The sequence below is a fragment of the Perognathus longimembris genome, chromosome 14 (assembly GCF_023159225.1).
Source record: "Perognathus longimembris pacificus isolate PPM17 chromosome 14, ASM2315922v1, whole genome shotgun sequence".
Taxonomy (NCBI): Eukaryota; Metazoa; Chordata; class Mammalia; order Rodentia; family Heteromyidae; genus Perognathus; species Perognathus longimembris.
The window spans coordinates 35,986,580-36,000,927 of record NC_063174.1 but is presented as its reverse complement, the minus strand read 5'-3'; the positions used below and the strand labels follow the sequence as shown (position 1 = coordinate 36,000,927).

General features: G+C 42.2%; 1 protein-coding gene across 3 annotated transcripts in view; it reads left to right on the top strand.

The window, feature by feature from the left end:
• The window catches only part of Zfyve26 (zinc finger FYVE-type containing 26), a 66,615-nt gene that overhangs the window by 1,265 nt on the left and 51,002 nt on the right, over positions 1-14,348 (top strand). For 2 of the 3 annotated variants that reach the window (XM_048361872.1, XM_048361871.1), the window contains 7 exons: positions 2,322-2,400; positions 7,676-7,765; positions 10,022-10,550; positions 11,412-11,542; positions 12,351-12,515; positions 12,660-12,748; positions 14,042-14,205. In XM_048361872.1, coding sequence (XP_048217829.1) covers positions 2,322-2,400; positions 7,676-7,765; positions 10,022-10,550; positions 11,412-11,542; positions 12,351-12,515; positions 12,660-12,748; positions 14,042-14,205 — 1,247 coding nt within the window. The remainder of the gene's footprint in view (positions 1-2,321; positions 2,401-7,675; positions 7,766-10,021; positions 10,551-11,411; positions 11,543-12,350; positions 12,516-12,659; positions 12,749-14,041; positions 14,206-14,348) is intronic. The other variant, XM_048361873.1, reaches the window with a different exon arrangement.

Here is a 14,348-nt window from a genome sequence, read left to right as displayed (position 1 = left end):
TTTTTTTTTTTGGCCTGTCGTGGGCCTTGGACTCAGGGCCTGAGCACTGTCCCTGGCTTCTTCCCGCTCAAGGCTAGCACTCTGCCACTTGAGCCACAGCGCCGCTTCTGGCCGTTTTCTGTATATGTGGTGCTGGGGAATCCAACCTAGGGCCTCGTGTTTCCGAGGCAGGCACTCTTGCCACTAGGCTATATCCCCAGCCCTCTTTCTTATGATTTTAAATATTAGTGTTTATGTGGTACTAAGAAATCAAACCCAGGGCCTCATGCATGATAGGAAAGCACTCTACCACTAAGCCACATCCTAGCCCCTGTAGTAAAATATTTTTTTAAAATGACAATTGCACATTACTTGCTAGCTATACCTTATACTAGAGATCTTAGTTTCATCTTTTTTTTTCAAATTTGTGTTTTTTAATTGTAATCCTATGTACTTTGAATCCATACATCAATTCATGTGATCCCACATGATAAGATACAGAACTATCCATATCTATAAAAGAATTCTTTGTGGCACATGTGGCTCACGCCTATAATCCTAGCTGCTCTAGAGGCTCATTTTATTTCTTGATGCTATTCTTTATATTTACACTCTGACCCCTCATTGTCTACTCATAATATTTATCCATTATAGATTTTTAGTGAAGTTCTCCATGGCCATATTGCAATAACTAATTACTACACTAAGTATTGCCAGCAGCTACCAAGAAAGTTTTTGTATTTCCTTAAATATGTGTTCTAACCATTACTGCCTGAATTGCTGGCTTCAGAAAAAAGGTGGTTTTTTTTTTTGGCCAGTCCTGGGCCTTGGACTCAGGGCCTGAGCACTGTCCCTGGCTTCTTCCCGCTCAAGGCTAGCACTCTGCCACTTGAGCCACAGCGCCGCTTCTGGCCGGTTTCTGTATATGTGGTGCTGGGGAATCGAACCTAGGGCCTCGTGTATCCGAGGCAGGCACTCTTGCCACTAGGCTATATCCCCAGCCCCAGAGAAAAAGTTTTGAAGCCAGGTGCCAGTGGCTCACACCTGTAACCCTAACTACTCAGTGGCTGAGCTGAGGCTCCGCAGTTTAAAGCCAGCCCAGGCAAGAAAGTCCGTAAGACTCTTATCTCCAATAAGCCACTCAAAAAAGGTGGGAGTGGCTCTGAGTCTCAAATGGTAAGGCACTGGCCTCGAGCTAAAGAAGCTCAGGAACAACCCACTGGCTCAGTGTTCTAGCCCCAGGACTGGCAAAGCAAAAATAAAAGACTCTGAATCCCTGTAGCTTTTTTGCAAATAGTTAAAAATGTTTATGAATGTCCTTATTTTGTTTTAGTTTATCATTCTGTGTGCTCAAAAATGTACATTAGGTAGCATGAGGTATTGGATTTTCATTTTAATGTTAGCACTTAAAAATAGGCTGGATATGGTGGTGCACATCTCTAATCCCAGGTAATAGGCCAGCCCTGAGCAAATAGAAGTATATCCTATCAGAAAAATAAACTAAAACAAAAAAAGATTGGAGGTAGACCTCAAATAGTAGAGTACTTACTTAGTGAATGGAAGGCTTTAGTTGCTTTTGTTTTTTATTTTATTTTATTTATTTATTTTGGCCAGTCCTGGGGCTTGGACTCAGGGCCTGAGCACTGTCCCTGGGTTCTCTTTGCTCAAGGCTAGCACTCTGCCACTTGAGCCACAGCGCCACTTCTGGCCGTTTTCTATGTATGTGGTGCTGAGGAATCGAACCCAGGGCTTCATATATACAAGTCAAGCACTCTTGCCACTAGGCTATGTTCCCAGCCTCTGCTTTTGTTTTTTAAAGACCAAACCTGGCATGATGACACATGTCTGTAGTCCCAGCTACTCAAGAAGCTGAGCCCAGAGGATTGCCTAAACCCAAGAGTTAGAGATTAGCTTGAGTAACATAGTGATAGCTCATTCTTTTTTTAAATAATGGGGAATGGAATTGAAATTTTAGAGGAGTTTGTTTTATTAGCAGTCCCGAGATTTGAACTTGAGGCCTTGTATCCCTTGAGCCACTGTCCAGCCCAAGAATTGGCTGGGTAACAGGGCCTTGAGCTTAGGAGCCCCCACCATCACTTACCTTTTATTCTACCACTTGAGCCACGCTTCCAATCAGCCCAAGAATTTTCTAGTGAAACCTGCCCGCTCTACTCTGGTTCTAATGTTTTATTGAATTGGCATGCAGTTGAAATTTTCTCATTAGGACTTCCCTGTTGAAGATGGACTGAGCATTGAAATCTATATCTTGGACAATGACAACAACAACAACAAAAGTCTGTAAAAACTCCTTTTTACAAAATCTTCCTTTTCACCTTTTTCAGATGTGGGCAAGACATCAGCCCACAAAAATTAGCCTGGATCTGGCTTCTTGTATTGGAAAAATGGTCGGCTCATGAAAAGGTAAATAAGTTCACATTTATAGTTTGTCTACAATCAAGACTTAGAAATAGTAATGGGGGGCTGGGGATATAGCCTAGTGGCAAGAGTGCCTGCCTCGGATACACGAGGCCCTAGGTTCGATTCCCCAGCACCACATATACAGAAACCGGCCAGAAGCGGCGCTGTGGCTCAAGTGGCAGAGTGCTAGCCTTGAGCGGGAAGAAGCCAGGGACAGTGCTCAGGCCCTGAGTCCAAGGCCCAGGACTGGCCAAAAAAAAAAAAAAAAAGAAATAGTAATGGGATTTCACTTTTGTCTTTTATTTTACTGTGGAGTTGGTTGTAATCCTTCTCAGTATTGACAGTAGGAATATTTTTAAATGTTTTTGCTATTGCCTTGCTCACATTTCATTTATTAAATCACTAATATACATTAACATATAACACCTTTTCAGGTGATGCCATTTTGTTAACTGCTACAATAGGTCTTGTGAAGAGCCTTTTATGCAACTTAGTACGTGACAAGATAGCAAATAAAATATGAACCCATAACATTCAGGTCTGTTCATCACTCAAGTAGTACAAAATGGACTGAACTGAAAATTGGCTTTTCATCTAAAAATTATTTTCACTACTCTACTACAGTGAAATCTTACAAATTTACTTCTTGTTAATTATTAAGTAAAATAACCTGCAAATATAAAAAATAGAGAGAACAAATGAATTGTGGAGTAAAACTGTAAGGAAATATCTTTCCTGTTTAAAGAATATCTTCCATTGAAAGATCTTTTACAAGAATTTCCTTATTGTAGGGAATTCAGCTGACTCCATCTTTTTTTTTTTTTGCCAGTCCTGGGGCTTGGACTCGGGGCCTGAGCACTGTCCCTGGCTTCTTTTTGCTCAAGGCTAGCACTCTGCCACTTGAGCCACAGTGCCACCTCTGGCAGTTTTCTGTATATGTGGTGCTGGGGAATCGATCCCAGGACTTCATGTATACAAGGCAGGCACTCTTGCCACTAGCCCATATCCTCAGCCAGCTGACTCCATCTTGATTAGGGGAACATGGTAGGAAATATTGGGGGAGTAGATTAGGTCAACCTGACCCCAAAATTCTGCTTCTGTAAATGGCTGGCTTCGGTTCTTGCTTGCTCTACCCACTGCGTCAACCTCCTACATCTGTGCCACACTTGCTTGTTGCTTGTTCTACCCTTGCGTCAACCTCCTACATCTGTGCCACACTTGCTTGTTGTTTGTTCTACCCTTGCATCAAGCCTCTACATCTGTGCTACGCTTTTACCTTTATAAACTCCAGTTTGAGGACTGCTTGGGGTCACAGTGTCAGCAGCCAAGTCTACACTGTATCCCTGACTGGTCAGTCCGCTTTTCATAGTCATGGTAGCAGCTCCCGAGTCTGCATTGTGTCCCTGGCCAGTCAGTCCACTTTTCACTGTCATAGTTTCAGCTCCTGAGTCTGTGCTGAGTCCCTGGCTAGTCAGTTCGCTTTTTGCTTCCCCAATAAATCCATCTTTTTGCTTAAGACTGTCTCTGAGTGGTGGACTCTTGGAGGGAGGGGGACTCCCCTCCCTCAAACCCTGTAACATTCCTATCAGAGACTGAGGTCTAGTAAAAGGATTTTTCTGATACAGTTTAATAATAAGTCTAAAACTCAGTGATTACTCAAGCATGATGGTACACACCTGAGGGTCCAGCTACTTGGAAGCCAAGAAACACCAGACTCAGAAGAAACACTAGAGTCTAGGAGTTCAAGGCAACCCTGGGCAATGTAGTGAAAACATGCCCCCCCCCCAACCCAATTAAACTAAATAACTTCTAACTTAAGAGACATGACTGGCACAAGGATAAAGAGAATTAGTGCTAGTTTTGATATCTGAAACTCAATTCTCTTTTCCACCTCAACATTGTTTTTCACTGAACTTAAAAATATCCAACTTTGGCTGGGCACCAGTAGTTCACGCCCATAATTCTAGCTACTCTAGAGGCTTGAGATCTGAGGATCGTGGTTCAAAGCCATCCCCAGTTAGGAAAGCACATGAGACTCTTATCTCCAGTTAACCACCAGAAAACTGGAAGTAGTGCTGTGGCTCAAGTGGTAGAGCACTAGCCTTGAGCTGAAGAACTCAGGGACAGCGCCCAGGCCCAGAGTTCAAGCCCCAGGACTGAAAAAAAAATTCTTAAGTTTGTTTGTTTATGAGTGACAGGATCTTGCTATATAGCTCAGGCTGGCCTTGAACTCCTTATTCTCCTACTTTACCTTGCGTAATGCTGGGATTACAGGTATGCACCCACCATGAGTACTGAAATTAATTTTTTATAAGTCTGTCATTTAGCCTTGTTTCTCTCCTTTTCATTGCTGCCATTCATTAGAATTAATTTAGTCTTCTGTTTCATTTTCACATGACACTTCTTCAAATAGCTACCAGAGTGGGGAAGTCCTGATCTTAAGGTATCTGTTATCCAGGGTTTATCCAGTTGTCTAGCAGAGAGACATAACAGAGGATGACTGAGTGGGAAGTAAAAGAAGCAATACAGGGAAAATAATGAAACCTAGGATAAGTAAGCATCTAATTTAAAAGAAAAAAACCTTGAGCTAAAGTAGAGAGATCAATGGTATTGTCAAAGAAAAGAAAAATCGAATCACTGATTAAAGTGTCTCCCTGTTACAAATATGCAACTTGCCACCAAGTGAACTTCACGGGGGGCTTTTTGTTCAGTTAATGCCTGATTGGTTGCTTATTTTCTAGACAGTTGCTCAACCATATCAGGTGGTAGATTTCACTTCCCTGGTTCCTTAAGCACAGACCAAAAATTGTTCTGTTTTTTCTAGTACCGTGATTATTTGGTCTTTAAAGCTACAGTAACTTATTTATTTTAACAGTTCTTGGAATATCTTTATGGTTCTGGGAATTTTTAAACTTGATTATAAGGACCAAGGTTTTAAATTTCATTCTTGGTATAGTTCTTTGAGGCTGGTCACACAGGGACTGTGCTCTTGCTTAACTTTTTTGCTCAAGTCTGTTGTTCTACCATATCTCTACGTCTAGCTTTTTGGTGATTAGCTGGAGATAAATGTCTGCAGGGTTTGTTTGCCTGGGCTGACTTTTACCTCAGTTGTCAGACCTTAGCTCCCTGCTTAGCTAGGATTACAGGCATAAGCCACTAGCACCCAGCTATAGGCTACTTCTAATAGAAGGAAACAGAGTAACCTCCATGTCCATAACACACAGGACTAGTTAATAAATAAAAGTATATCTTTAAAAAGTGTGTCAGTATTTCCCTTATCTAGGACAGGGAACTGGTGGGAAGCACAGAATTGCCTAAACAGCAAGTTCTAAGAACAAGACTGAGAAATCTTCTCTTTGGATCCTTCAAGGTTACACAGTGAAGCCAGGCACTGGTGACTCATGCCACTAATTCTAGTTACCCAAGAGGCTGAGATCTGACAATCATGGTTTGTAGCCTATCTAGGCAAACAAATCAGAGATTGTTACCTCCAGTTAACCAGCAAAAAGCCAGAAGTGGAGCTGTGGCTCAAGTGGTAGATTGCCAGCCATGAGTGAAAATGCCAAGTGTGAGACCCTGAGTTTAACTGACACAGACACCAGACACAAAAAGAAGTAATATGATTTTGGACCAAGAATGCATTACACCATGTGAGCCTATAGTGAGATGAATAGCATATAAGTGGAGGAAGTATGAACTTGTATTCTAACATATCCCCTGCACCCACACACACACACATACATACATACATACATACATACATACATACACACATACATACACACACTCCTGCAATTGTTTCTTATCTTCCAATAAGACTAGTCTTTGGAAAGGTTAACAAGTATGCCTAATTTACAAATGTTTGTCTGGATTTGTCAGATTCAAGTCTTGTTTTGTTTCTAGATAAAGGGAGACTCTAACTTGAATTTTAAGGATCACGTAAAGGGGAGTTATTTTTTGTTTCTTTGGTTCTTTTCTTTGCTGGTCCTTGAGGTTGAACTCTGCCTAGGCACTATCCCTGAGCCTTTTTGTGTTTAAGGCTAGCACTCTACCACTTGAGCTACAGTGCCACTTCTGGCTTTTTCTGAGGAGTCCGTTAGAGATAAGAGTCTTATGAGCTTTCCTGCCCAGGCTGGCTTCAAACCACAATCCTCAGAGCTAAGGCTCCTGAGTAACTAGGATTATAGGCATGAGCCAATGGCACCTGGCTACGGGAAGTTATTTTGAAATGCTTGAGTAATGTTTGAGAAAGAGTACAAGCTTTCTCTCTGTTTAGCCCTTACTAATGGCATATCACATTAACAGAGAGTGGGTGCAGTGAGCATGAACATCTGTGGTCCCAGCCATTTGGAAGATTGAAGCAGGAGTTGGAGGCCAGGCTGGGCAACATAGCAAGACCTATTTCAAAAACACAAAAGCAAAACAGCTTTTGAACTGAGAGTGTGCTTAGTGATACAGGGCTTGTTTAGCCTTCCAAAAGTCCAAAGTGCTGCAAAATATACACAAACACACTAAGACTCACTCTCTCTTTTCATATTTGAAATAATCTGAAAAACTTCCCACCCATTTCACCTCTAGTAAAGATTTTTTTGTTCAAATACATAAGTATGTGCTTTGGATTTGGTTAAAAATTAAATGAAAGTTTAAGACATGGCACACATTACCTGGCATATCAATGTTTAATGGACATTAGATCCCTACCCCTTTGTCTTTCTTCTCCAATTGATATACAGTGGGTAGTGAATATCCAAAACAGAAGGTTGGGCCAAAAGAGGATAATGTGAGCCAGAATATCAGGCTTACCTACAATCCGTGTTTTGGATACACCACACCCAGGAAAGAAAGGCAGACAGGCCACTAAGAGAGAAAGGGAGGGAGGGAGGGTAGGAAATAACAGTGAAATAACAGTGGAGTTTGAGGCTATTAAGTATAAGTTTTACATATTAGTTTTTTAAGAGGCATTTATATCCAAGTTTAGCCATTTTGGTTTATAACGAAAAGTAAAAACCTATCTAGGAATTTTGTGGTTCAAGTACTTTGTCTTAGAGAACTAATAGAAATAAGGCTAACCAGAGAGAGATATTTACTTATGTTGTGTTGTTTTAGCCATTTTGGTTTATAACGAAAAGTAAAAACCTATCTAGGAATTTTGTGGTTCAAGTACTTTGTCTTAGAGAACTAATAGAAATAAGGCTAACCAGAGAGAGATATTTACTTATGGTTTGTTAATCAAAGCATATAACTAATGTCTATGCTTCCTTCTTATCCATTCTTCTAGAAGTTATTCCCTGCTGTTTTCCGGAGGAAGCTTGAGCTTCTTTTTTTGTCTGAAAACCTCCAATGTGACATTCCAGAGAACCTCCTTAAGGTGAGAGCAAGCCCTGGAGCCCTCTCTTTACTCAAGCAGTTGAGCTTTCTGGCACTAATAGACTATTCTCCAAGATGTGTTCTTAGGGAGGTAACCTGGAGAGTTTAAAAATAGGGGAATCCACCATGAAAGTATCAAGTATAGCTGGAGATTAAAATGTTTCATTTATAGGCTGGAAATGTGGCTTAGTGGTAGAGTGCTTGCCTAGCATGCACGAAGCCCTAGGTTTGATTCCTCAATACCACATACATAGGAAAAACCAGAAGTTGTGCTGTGGCTCAAGTGGTAGAGTGCTAGCCTTGAGCAAAAGAGAAGCTCAGGGATAGTGGCCAGGTCCTGAGTTTGAGCCCAGGACTGGCAAAATTTTTTTTTTCATTTTACAAAGAAGGAATACATAATTTGAATTTAAATTGATGTGATTGAATTGTTGATCTGTAGATGATAAGGAATATGAAGAGAGAGAGGAACTAGAATTTGATGACTACCTTTTCTTGTTACAGGTACACTAAACTATAGTTAATCCTTACAGCAACTTGCTTTGGCAGATAGATCCCAACTAGTATTATCTGTTTTCATATAGCAGAGTCATATACTACTTCAAGTGCCTGAGCTATGCGCTAAGGCCCAAATTTTATTTTTTTCTTTTTTTATTGCTTGTTTGTTTTTGTGGTACAAGGAATCAACCCAAGGTCTTGAACATGCTAGGGAAATACTCCACCATTGCACTGTACTTCACTAGGCCAGTGGCATTTCTATAGTAGAATTTAAGGTAGAAACTTTCCTTTGTATTACATTAACTGCAAGACCTCACATTCTTGCAGTTAATAAGGAGGCATCCCTGAATGGCTTTTATAGGATTCAGACTAAGTGTATAAAATAACCGACGCTCCACCCCTTTTCTCCTCACTCTGCAAATAGGTTATAAATTGTCTTAACAGTATTTACAAGGCACTAAGGCAATTGTGTAGTAAAACATGTGGTACTCATTTAAATTTCATCTAAGTTGTATGGATTGGCAGCTGTTCATCTATTCTTTGTTGCTATAGCTGAATGTCGTAAGACTATGTAGTTTTAAAGCTTAGAGGTTTGTTTAGTTCATGATTCTAGAGGCTGGGAAGAAGAGCATATCCCTGGAACCTGCTCAGCATCTGGTAAAGGCCTTCTTGCTGTCTCTAAAAAGGATGGGGACATCACTTGGTGAGATGGAACACATGTGCTAGCTCACTTGTCTCTTCCTCGTGTTAAACTGCTTCCTTCATCATAGGCACCTTTTTTAGCCTCAGCCTCATCTAATCCTAATTATCTTCCAAAGTCTCTGTCTCCAAATATCATTGACATGGGAATTTGGGTTAAGGTTCTAGCACATTAACTTCATTGTTTTGGGTTTGGGTTTTCTGTCTCATTTATGGGGTTTGAGCAGGAAAGAGTTTGGAGGTATTACAGTTTGAACATAGGACCATGCACTTGCAGACACTCTACAACTTCAGCCTCACCTCCATCCCTTTTTGCTTTCATTATTTTTTTTAACAAAGTCTCAATTTTTGCCTTAGCAAGACTGGACCACAGTCCTCCTATTTGTGTTTCCCACTGCAGCTGGGATGAAAGACGTACAACCATGCCCAGCTTTTTGGTTGAGATGGGGTCTGGTAGACCTTTTGGCCCAGGCTAGCCTGGGACCATGATCCTCCCTATTTCAGCCTCCTGAGTAACTATGATTAGAGGTGTGAACCATTGCACCTTTTGTTGTTGTTGTTTTTAATTCACCCTGTAGCCCAGGCTGGCCTCAAAGACTAAAGCCTCCTGCCTCAGCTTCCCAAGTGCTGGGATCACCAGCATGCACCACCTTGCCTAGGATAAAGTTTTGAAGGATATATTCAAACAGAAAGGTTTTATGAAATGATAAGAAACAAACTCTAGGGCTGGGAATATGGCCTAGTGGCAAGAGTGCTTGCCTCGTATACATGAAGCCCTGGGTTCGATTCCCTAGCACCACATATCTAGAAAACGGCCAGAAGTGGCGCTGTGGCTCAAGTGGCAGAGTGCTAGCCTTGAGCAAAAGGAAGCCAGGGACAGTGCTCAGGCCCTAAGTTCAAGGCCCAGGACTGGCAAAAAAAAAAAAAAAAGGAAAAGAAAAAAAACAAACTCTACCTTGAAGAATGGCTTTAGTGCATATGCCTGGCCAGCCTCCAATTTCCAGTGTAGTAATAACATTCTGGACATGGCTGTCCCTCATCACTGTCTTCCTCCTCTACTTAGGAGCTGTATGAGGCCATAGCACAAGACCCAGTAGACCCTGTGCCTTGCCGAGGTCAGAGGCAGGAGAACTGGACCCCATGGCTGAGCTCCGAAGCTGTTTCTCTACTCTGGGATCTTCTGAAGCAGGCGCCCCTGCTAGCGCAGGCCCTGTTGGAGCTCCTGCTTGGGGAGGATGATGGCACCAGTCCCTGTCACGGGCCTCTCCAGAAGGCACTTGTGGACCTCACTCGAAAGGCACTGCGAACTCTGCAGGACCCTGCCTCTGAGCCCTCTAGAGTAGTCGATGCCATCTGTGGAGCCCTGCGGACTCTGCGTTGTCCTGCAGAGCCATCTGGCTCTGGGGTTGAGTTGGGTGTCCTATGTGAGGAACTCATAGAAGCCTGCAGGACTAAGGGGATTCCCCTGCAGGAGGAGCAGGTGCTCAGCTGCCTGTTGCACAAGGCTGGACGTGGCTTGCTATCCCTCTACAGCCATATGTATGCAGAGAAAGTTACAGAAAAGCTACCAAGAGCCACAGCTTCAGGAAAAGGTATGTTCCCTTTGCTGCTTCCTGTGTTTTGGTAATTGCAGTACACCAGCTTTTCTGACTGGTGCCTTGCTTGTCGCTTATGACATGTAACAGGAGAGGCTGAGTGGAAATAGTAAGAGATGTTCTTTTCCTTCTTTCTTTCTTTCTATTTTTCTTACTTAGTATACTTATTTTCTTTACTTATTTATCAAGTCCTAGGGCTTGAACTTAGGACCTGGGCACCATCCCTTAGCCTTTTTTTTTTTTCTCAAAGCTGGCACCCTACCAATTGAGCCACATCTTCACTACTTTTGGTGATTAATTGGAAATAAGAGTCTCATGGCTTCAAACCACAGTCTCTGATCTCAGCCTCCTTAGTTGCTAAGATTATAGGCATGAGTCACTTGCACCTGGCCCTAAATTGTTCTTTTCTAAAAGCACTACTTTTCTGGTGACAGAGTAAAAAAAATAACATTATAGAAATTGCAGGAAAGAGCTTTCCAAAAGTTTCTGAGAGAACAAAAATGCCTTTAAAATAAACTGTAAGTCAGGCACCTGTGGCTTACACCTGTAAATACTAGCTTCTCTCAGGAGGCTGAGATCTGAGGATTGTGGTTTAGAGCCAGCCCAGGCAGCAAAGTCTGTGAGACTCCTATCTCCAATTAACCACCAAAAGCTGGAAGTGGTGCTGTGGCTCAAGTGGCAGAGCATTAGCCTTGAGCAGTAATGCTCAGGGACAGTACATAGGCCCTGAGTTCAAGCCCCAAGAGTGGCACATACATCCAAAGCACTGACTCTTACATCAGTTATTTTCACTTGGACTCTGGTGTAGGAAAGAAGAGCTCTTGATTTCCCAGTAACCCTGTCTAGTTTGCTATTCAGTCTCACCAGATCATCCAGATCCTGACCGGGTAATGCTGGCCCTCTTCTCCACTCCTGACCCAGCCCAAGCTTGGAAAGTAACCTTTTTCTACTGCCTAAGCAACAACAAGCACTTTCTTGAGCAGATCTTGGTAAGTCAAACTTATTCTCCATCATAGAAGGACCCAGAAATCTCCTAGAGTTTTTCCATACTTCAATTCTCTCCCATTCATCCATCCAATGGCTGTCTATTAGTAGTAAATCATTTGGTTCTGTCCATCCCATAGTCCCAGGGTAGAGAAAGGTCCAGAAACCCGTTCCCTTCATAATTATAATTGTACTTCCTCTACATTTGCCCTTTGGCAGGAAAGAGAACATTGGAGATGTGTCATCTTTCCTGGAGCATGTGAGAAAGAATCATGGCAAGATTATAATTGATTTTTTTTTTTTTTAGTCTAGTACTGGGAATTGAACTAAAGGCCTCAAGCTATTACTTAGCTTTTTCATTAAAGGCTGACACTCTACTACTGCTTGAACCACATCTCCACTTTTGGCTTTTTAATGATCAATTCAGATTTGTCTGCCTGGGATGGCTTCAAACCTCAATACTCAGACCTGAGCCTCTTGAGTAGTTAAGATTACCTCCATAAGCACTGACAAGAATTTGATTACTCTTTTTCCTTTAGGATGCAAGTGAACTTCATTCAACAGATATTTATGAATCTCACTCTGAGTATCAAGTGTTGAGCTAGGAACTAAGGTCACAACACAAGTTAGTCCCTGACTTCAAGAGGCTTAAGAATCTCACAGTTTTGTGAACATTTAATTTACTTAACAGGCCACTCTGTCAGTCCACATCCCCTGCTGTCCTAGAAAGCTTCTTTCCCAAACAAGCAGCCAGCTGGAACTCATTCTTTCTAGTCTACAAAGCTGCTTACAACAGTCTTCTTTGGTTTTCAGATAACAGCACTCAATCTGTTGAAAGAGGAAGACTTCCCAAGCCTAGGCTACCTGCTTGATAGAGAATTCAGGCCTCTTAGTCACCTGCTTGTGCTGCTAGGCTGGACACACTGTCAGAGCCTTGAGTCAGCCAAGAGGCTGCTCCAAACACTCCACAAGACCCAGGTAACTCATACCCTGTACCCAGGCTTCTCCACAAATGAATACCATGAGGTTTCAAGCCTAAGCAGAATGTACAGTGCCGAAGTTAGTTACAACTCTTGATGCTACAGGCCTGAATCATCTCTTCTTTCTATTATACCAACACAGGACCAAGGCTGTGATGAGTTCCTCAGGGATGCCTGTGATGGACTATGGGCGCACCTAGAGGTCTTGGAGTGGTGTGTCCAGCAGAGCAGGTATAACCCTGTGTGGTCAACCCCCTGCCCACCATGGGGCACACTGAGCCCCGGGCTCTATCTGTTTGGCCTCACACAGAACATATCAGTGTTCTCAGTTGATGGTATTAACCAGACATGAGTAATTGTTCCAGATATTAAACCAGGAAAAAGAACACATATGTAATTGTTACCCTCTCTGTGACCAGTAAGTCATAAATAGAAGATTATTTCAACATAAATATAATTATTTTACAATATAGATCCCTAGGGCTAGGAATATGGCCGAATGGTAGAGTGCTTGCCTCATACACATGAAACCCTGGGTTCGCTTCCTCAGCACCACATACATAGAAAAAGCCAGAAGTGGAGCTGTGGCTAAAATGGTAGAGTGCTAGCCTTGAGCAAAAAGAAGCTAGGGACAGTGTGAAGGCCCTGAGTTTAAGCCCCAAGACTGACAAAAAAAAAAAAAAAAAGATCCCTATAGAGTGCTTGCCTAGTATGCACAAAGCCCTGAGTTCAGTTCCTTAGTACTACATAAACAGAAAAAGTCAGAAGTGGCACTGTGGCTCAAGAGATAGAGTGCTAGTCTTGAACAAAAACAAGTCAGGGACAGTGTTCAGTGTTCAGGCCCTGAGTCCAAAACCTAGGACTGAGCAAAAATAAAAATTAAAAAATAGATCCCTATTCCTAAGCACTTACTCTTGCTCTAAGCCATTTACATAAAAGATAAAGCCTCAAAATAATCCTATGAGGTAGACAACAATATTTTGTCAACTTACATGTGGGACACGAAGCCATGAAAATAACTTGTGGAAAGTTACACAAGTTAATGACATCCATGTTCTTATAGTGTACCTTGATGAGCCACACTTTTATTCAATAAATATTCATTGAACTCTTTGTGAAGCCCTGTAATCTCGTGATAACTCCCTAGATCTGAATTCCTATCTTGTTCTTCACCTGTCTTGCCAGGTGAAGCAGGATTGGCAGAATGAGAAGTGGCAAAGGGCCTTTGCCCAAAATAAAGACTGAGAAAGGGTGGGCCATCAAAAAAGTAGCCCCAGCCTCTTTCTCAATCCCACTGGCCAGAAAGGCAGTCCTTTGTAGAAAAATAGAGCTGACTTGATGGGTCTAATCCTCTGAGGGTAAAGAAGTGATGTATGGTATCCTAGACCTACTAAAAGATCATGGTTGAGGAAGTAAAATCTGTGGTGGCTAGGCCAGTGAGGAAGAACAAGAGGGAACAGAACAGTAATATCTGTGTTTCTTAAAAACTAATGTGAACTGCCTCCTCCAAACTTTCTCTTTTAGTCACCCCATACCAAAGAGAGATCTCTTGTATCATTTACATGGTGGAGACAACCACTCTGTGCTCTACTCTCTCCATCACCTTACAAACCTTCCAGGCCTCAGGGAGGAAGAGGTTCTCAAGCTCTTACAGAAAGTACCAGCCAAGGATCTCCACCAAGAGCATGGTGAGTTGGCAATGGGACAGTTCAGATAGGCTTTCCTCTTACAAGGTACTTGCACATTTCCTCCAACATCAGATTTATCTAGATATTATTGCTAGAATATTTGTCAAGAGAGGGGGTCTAGCATGTGTCCTCTGAGTTAGCCT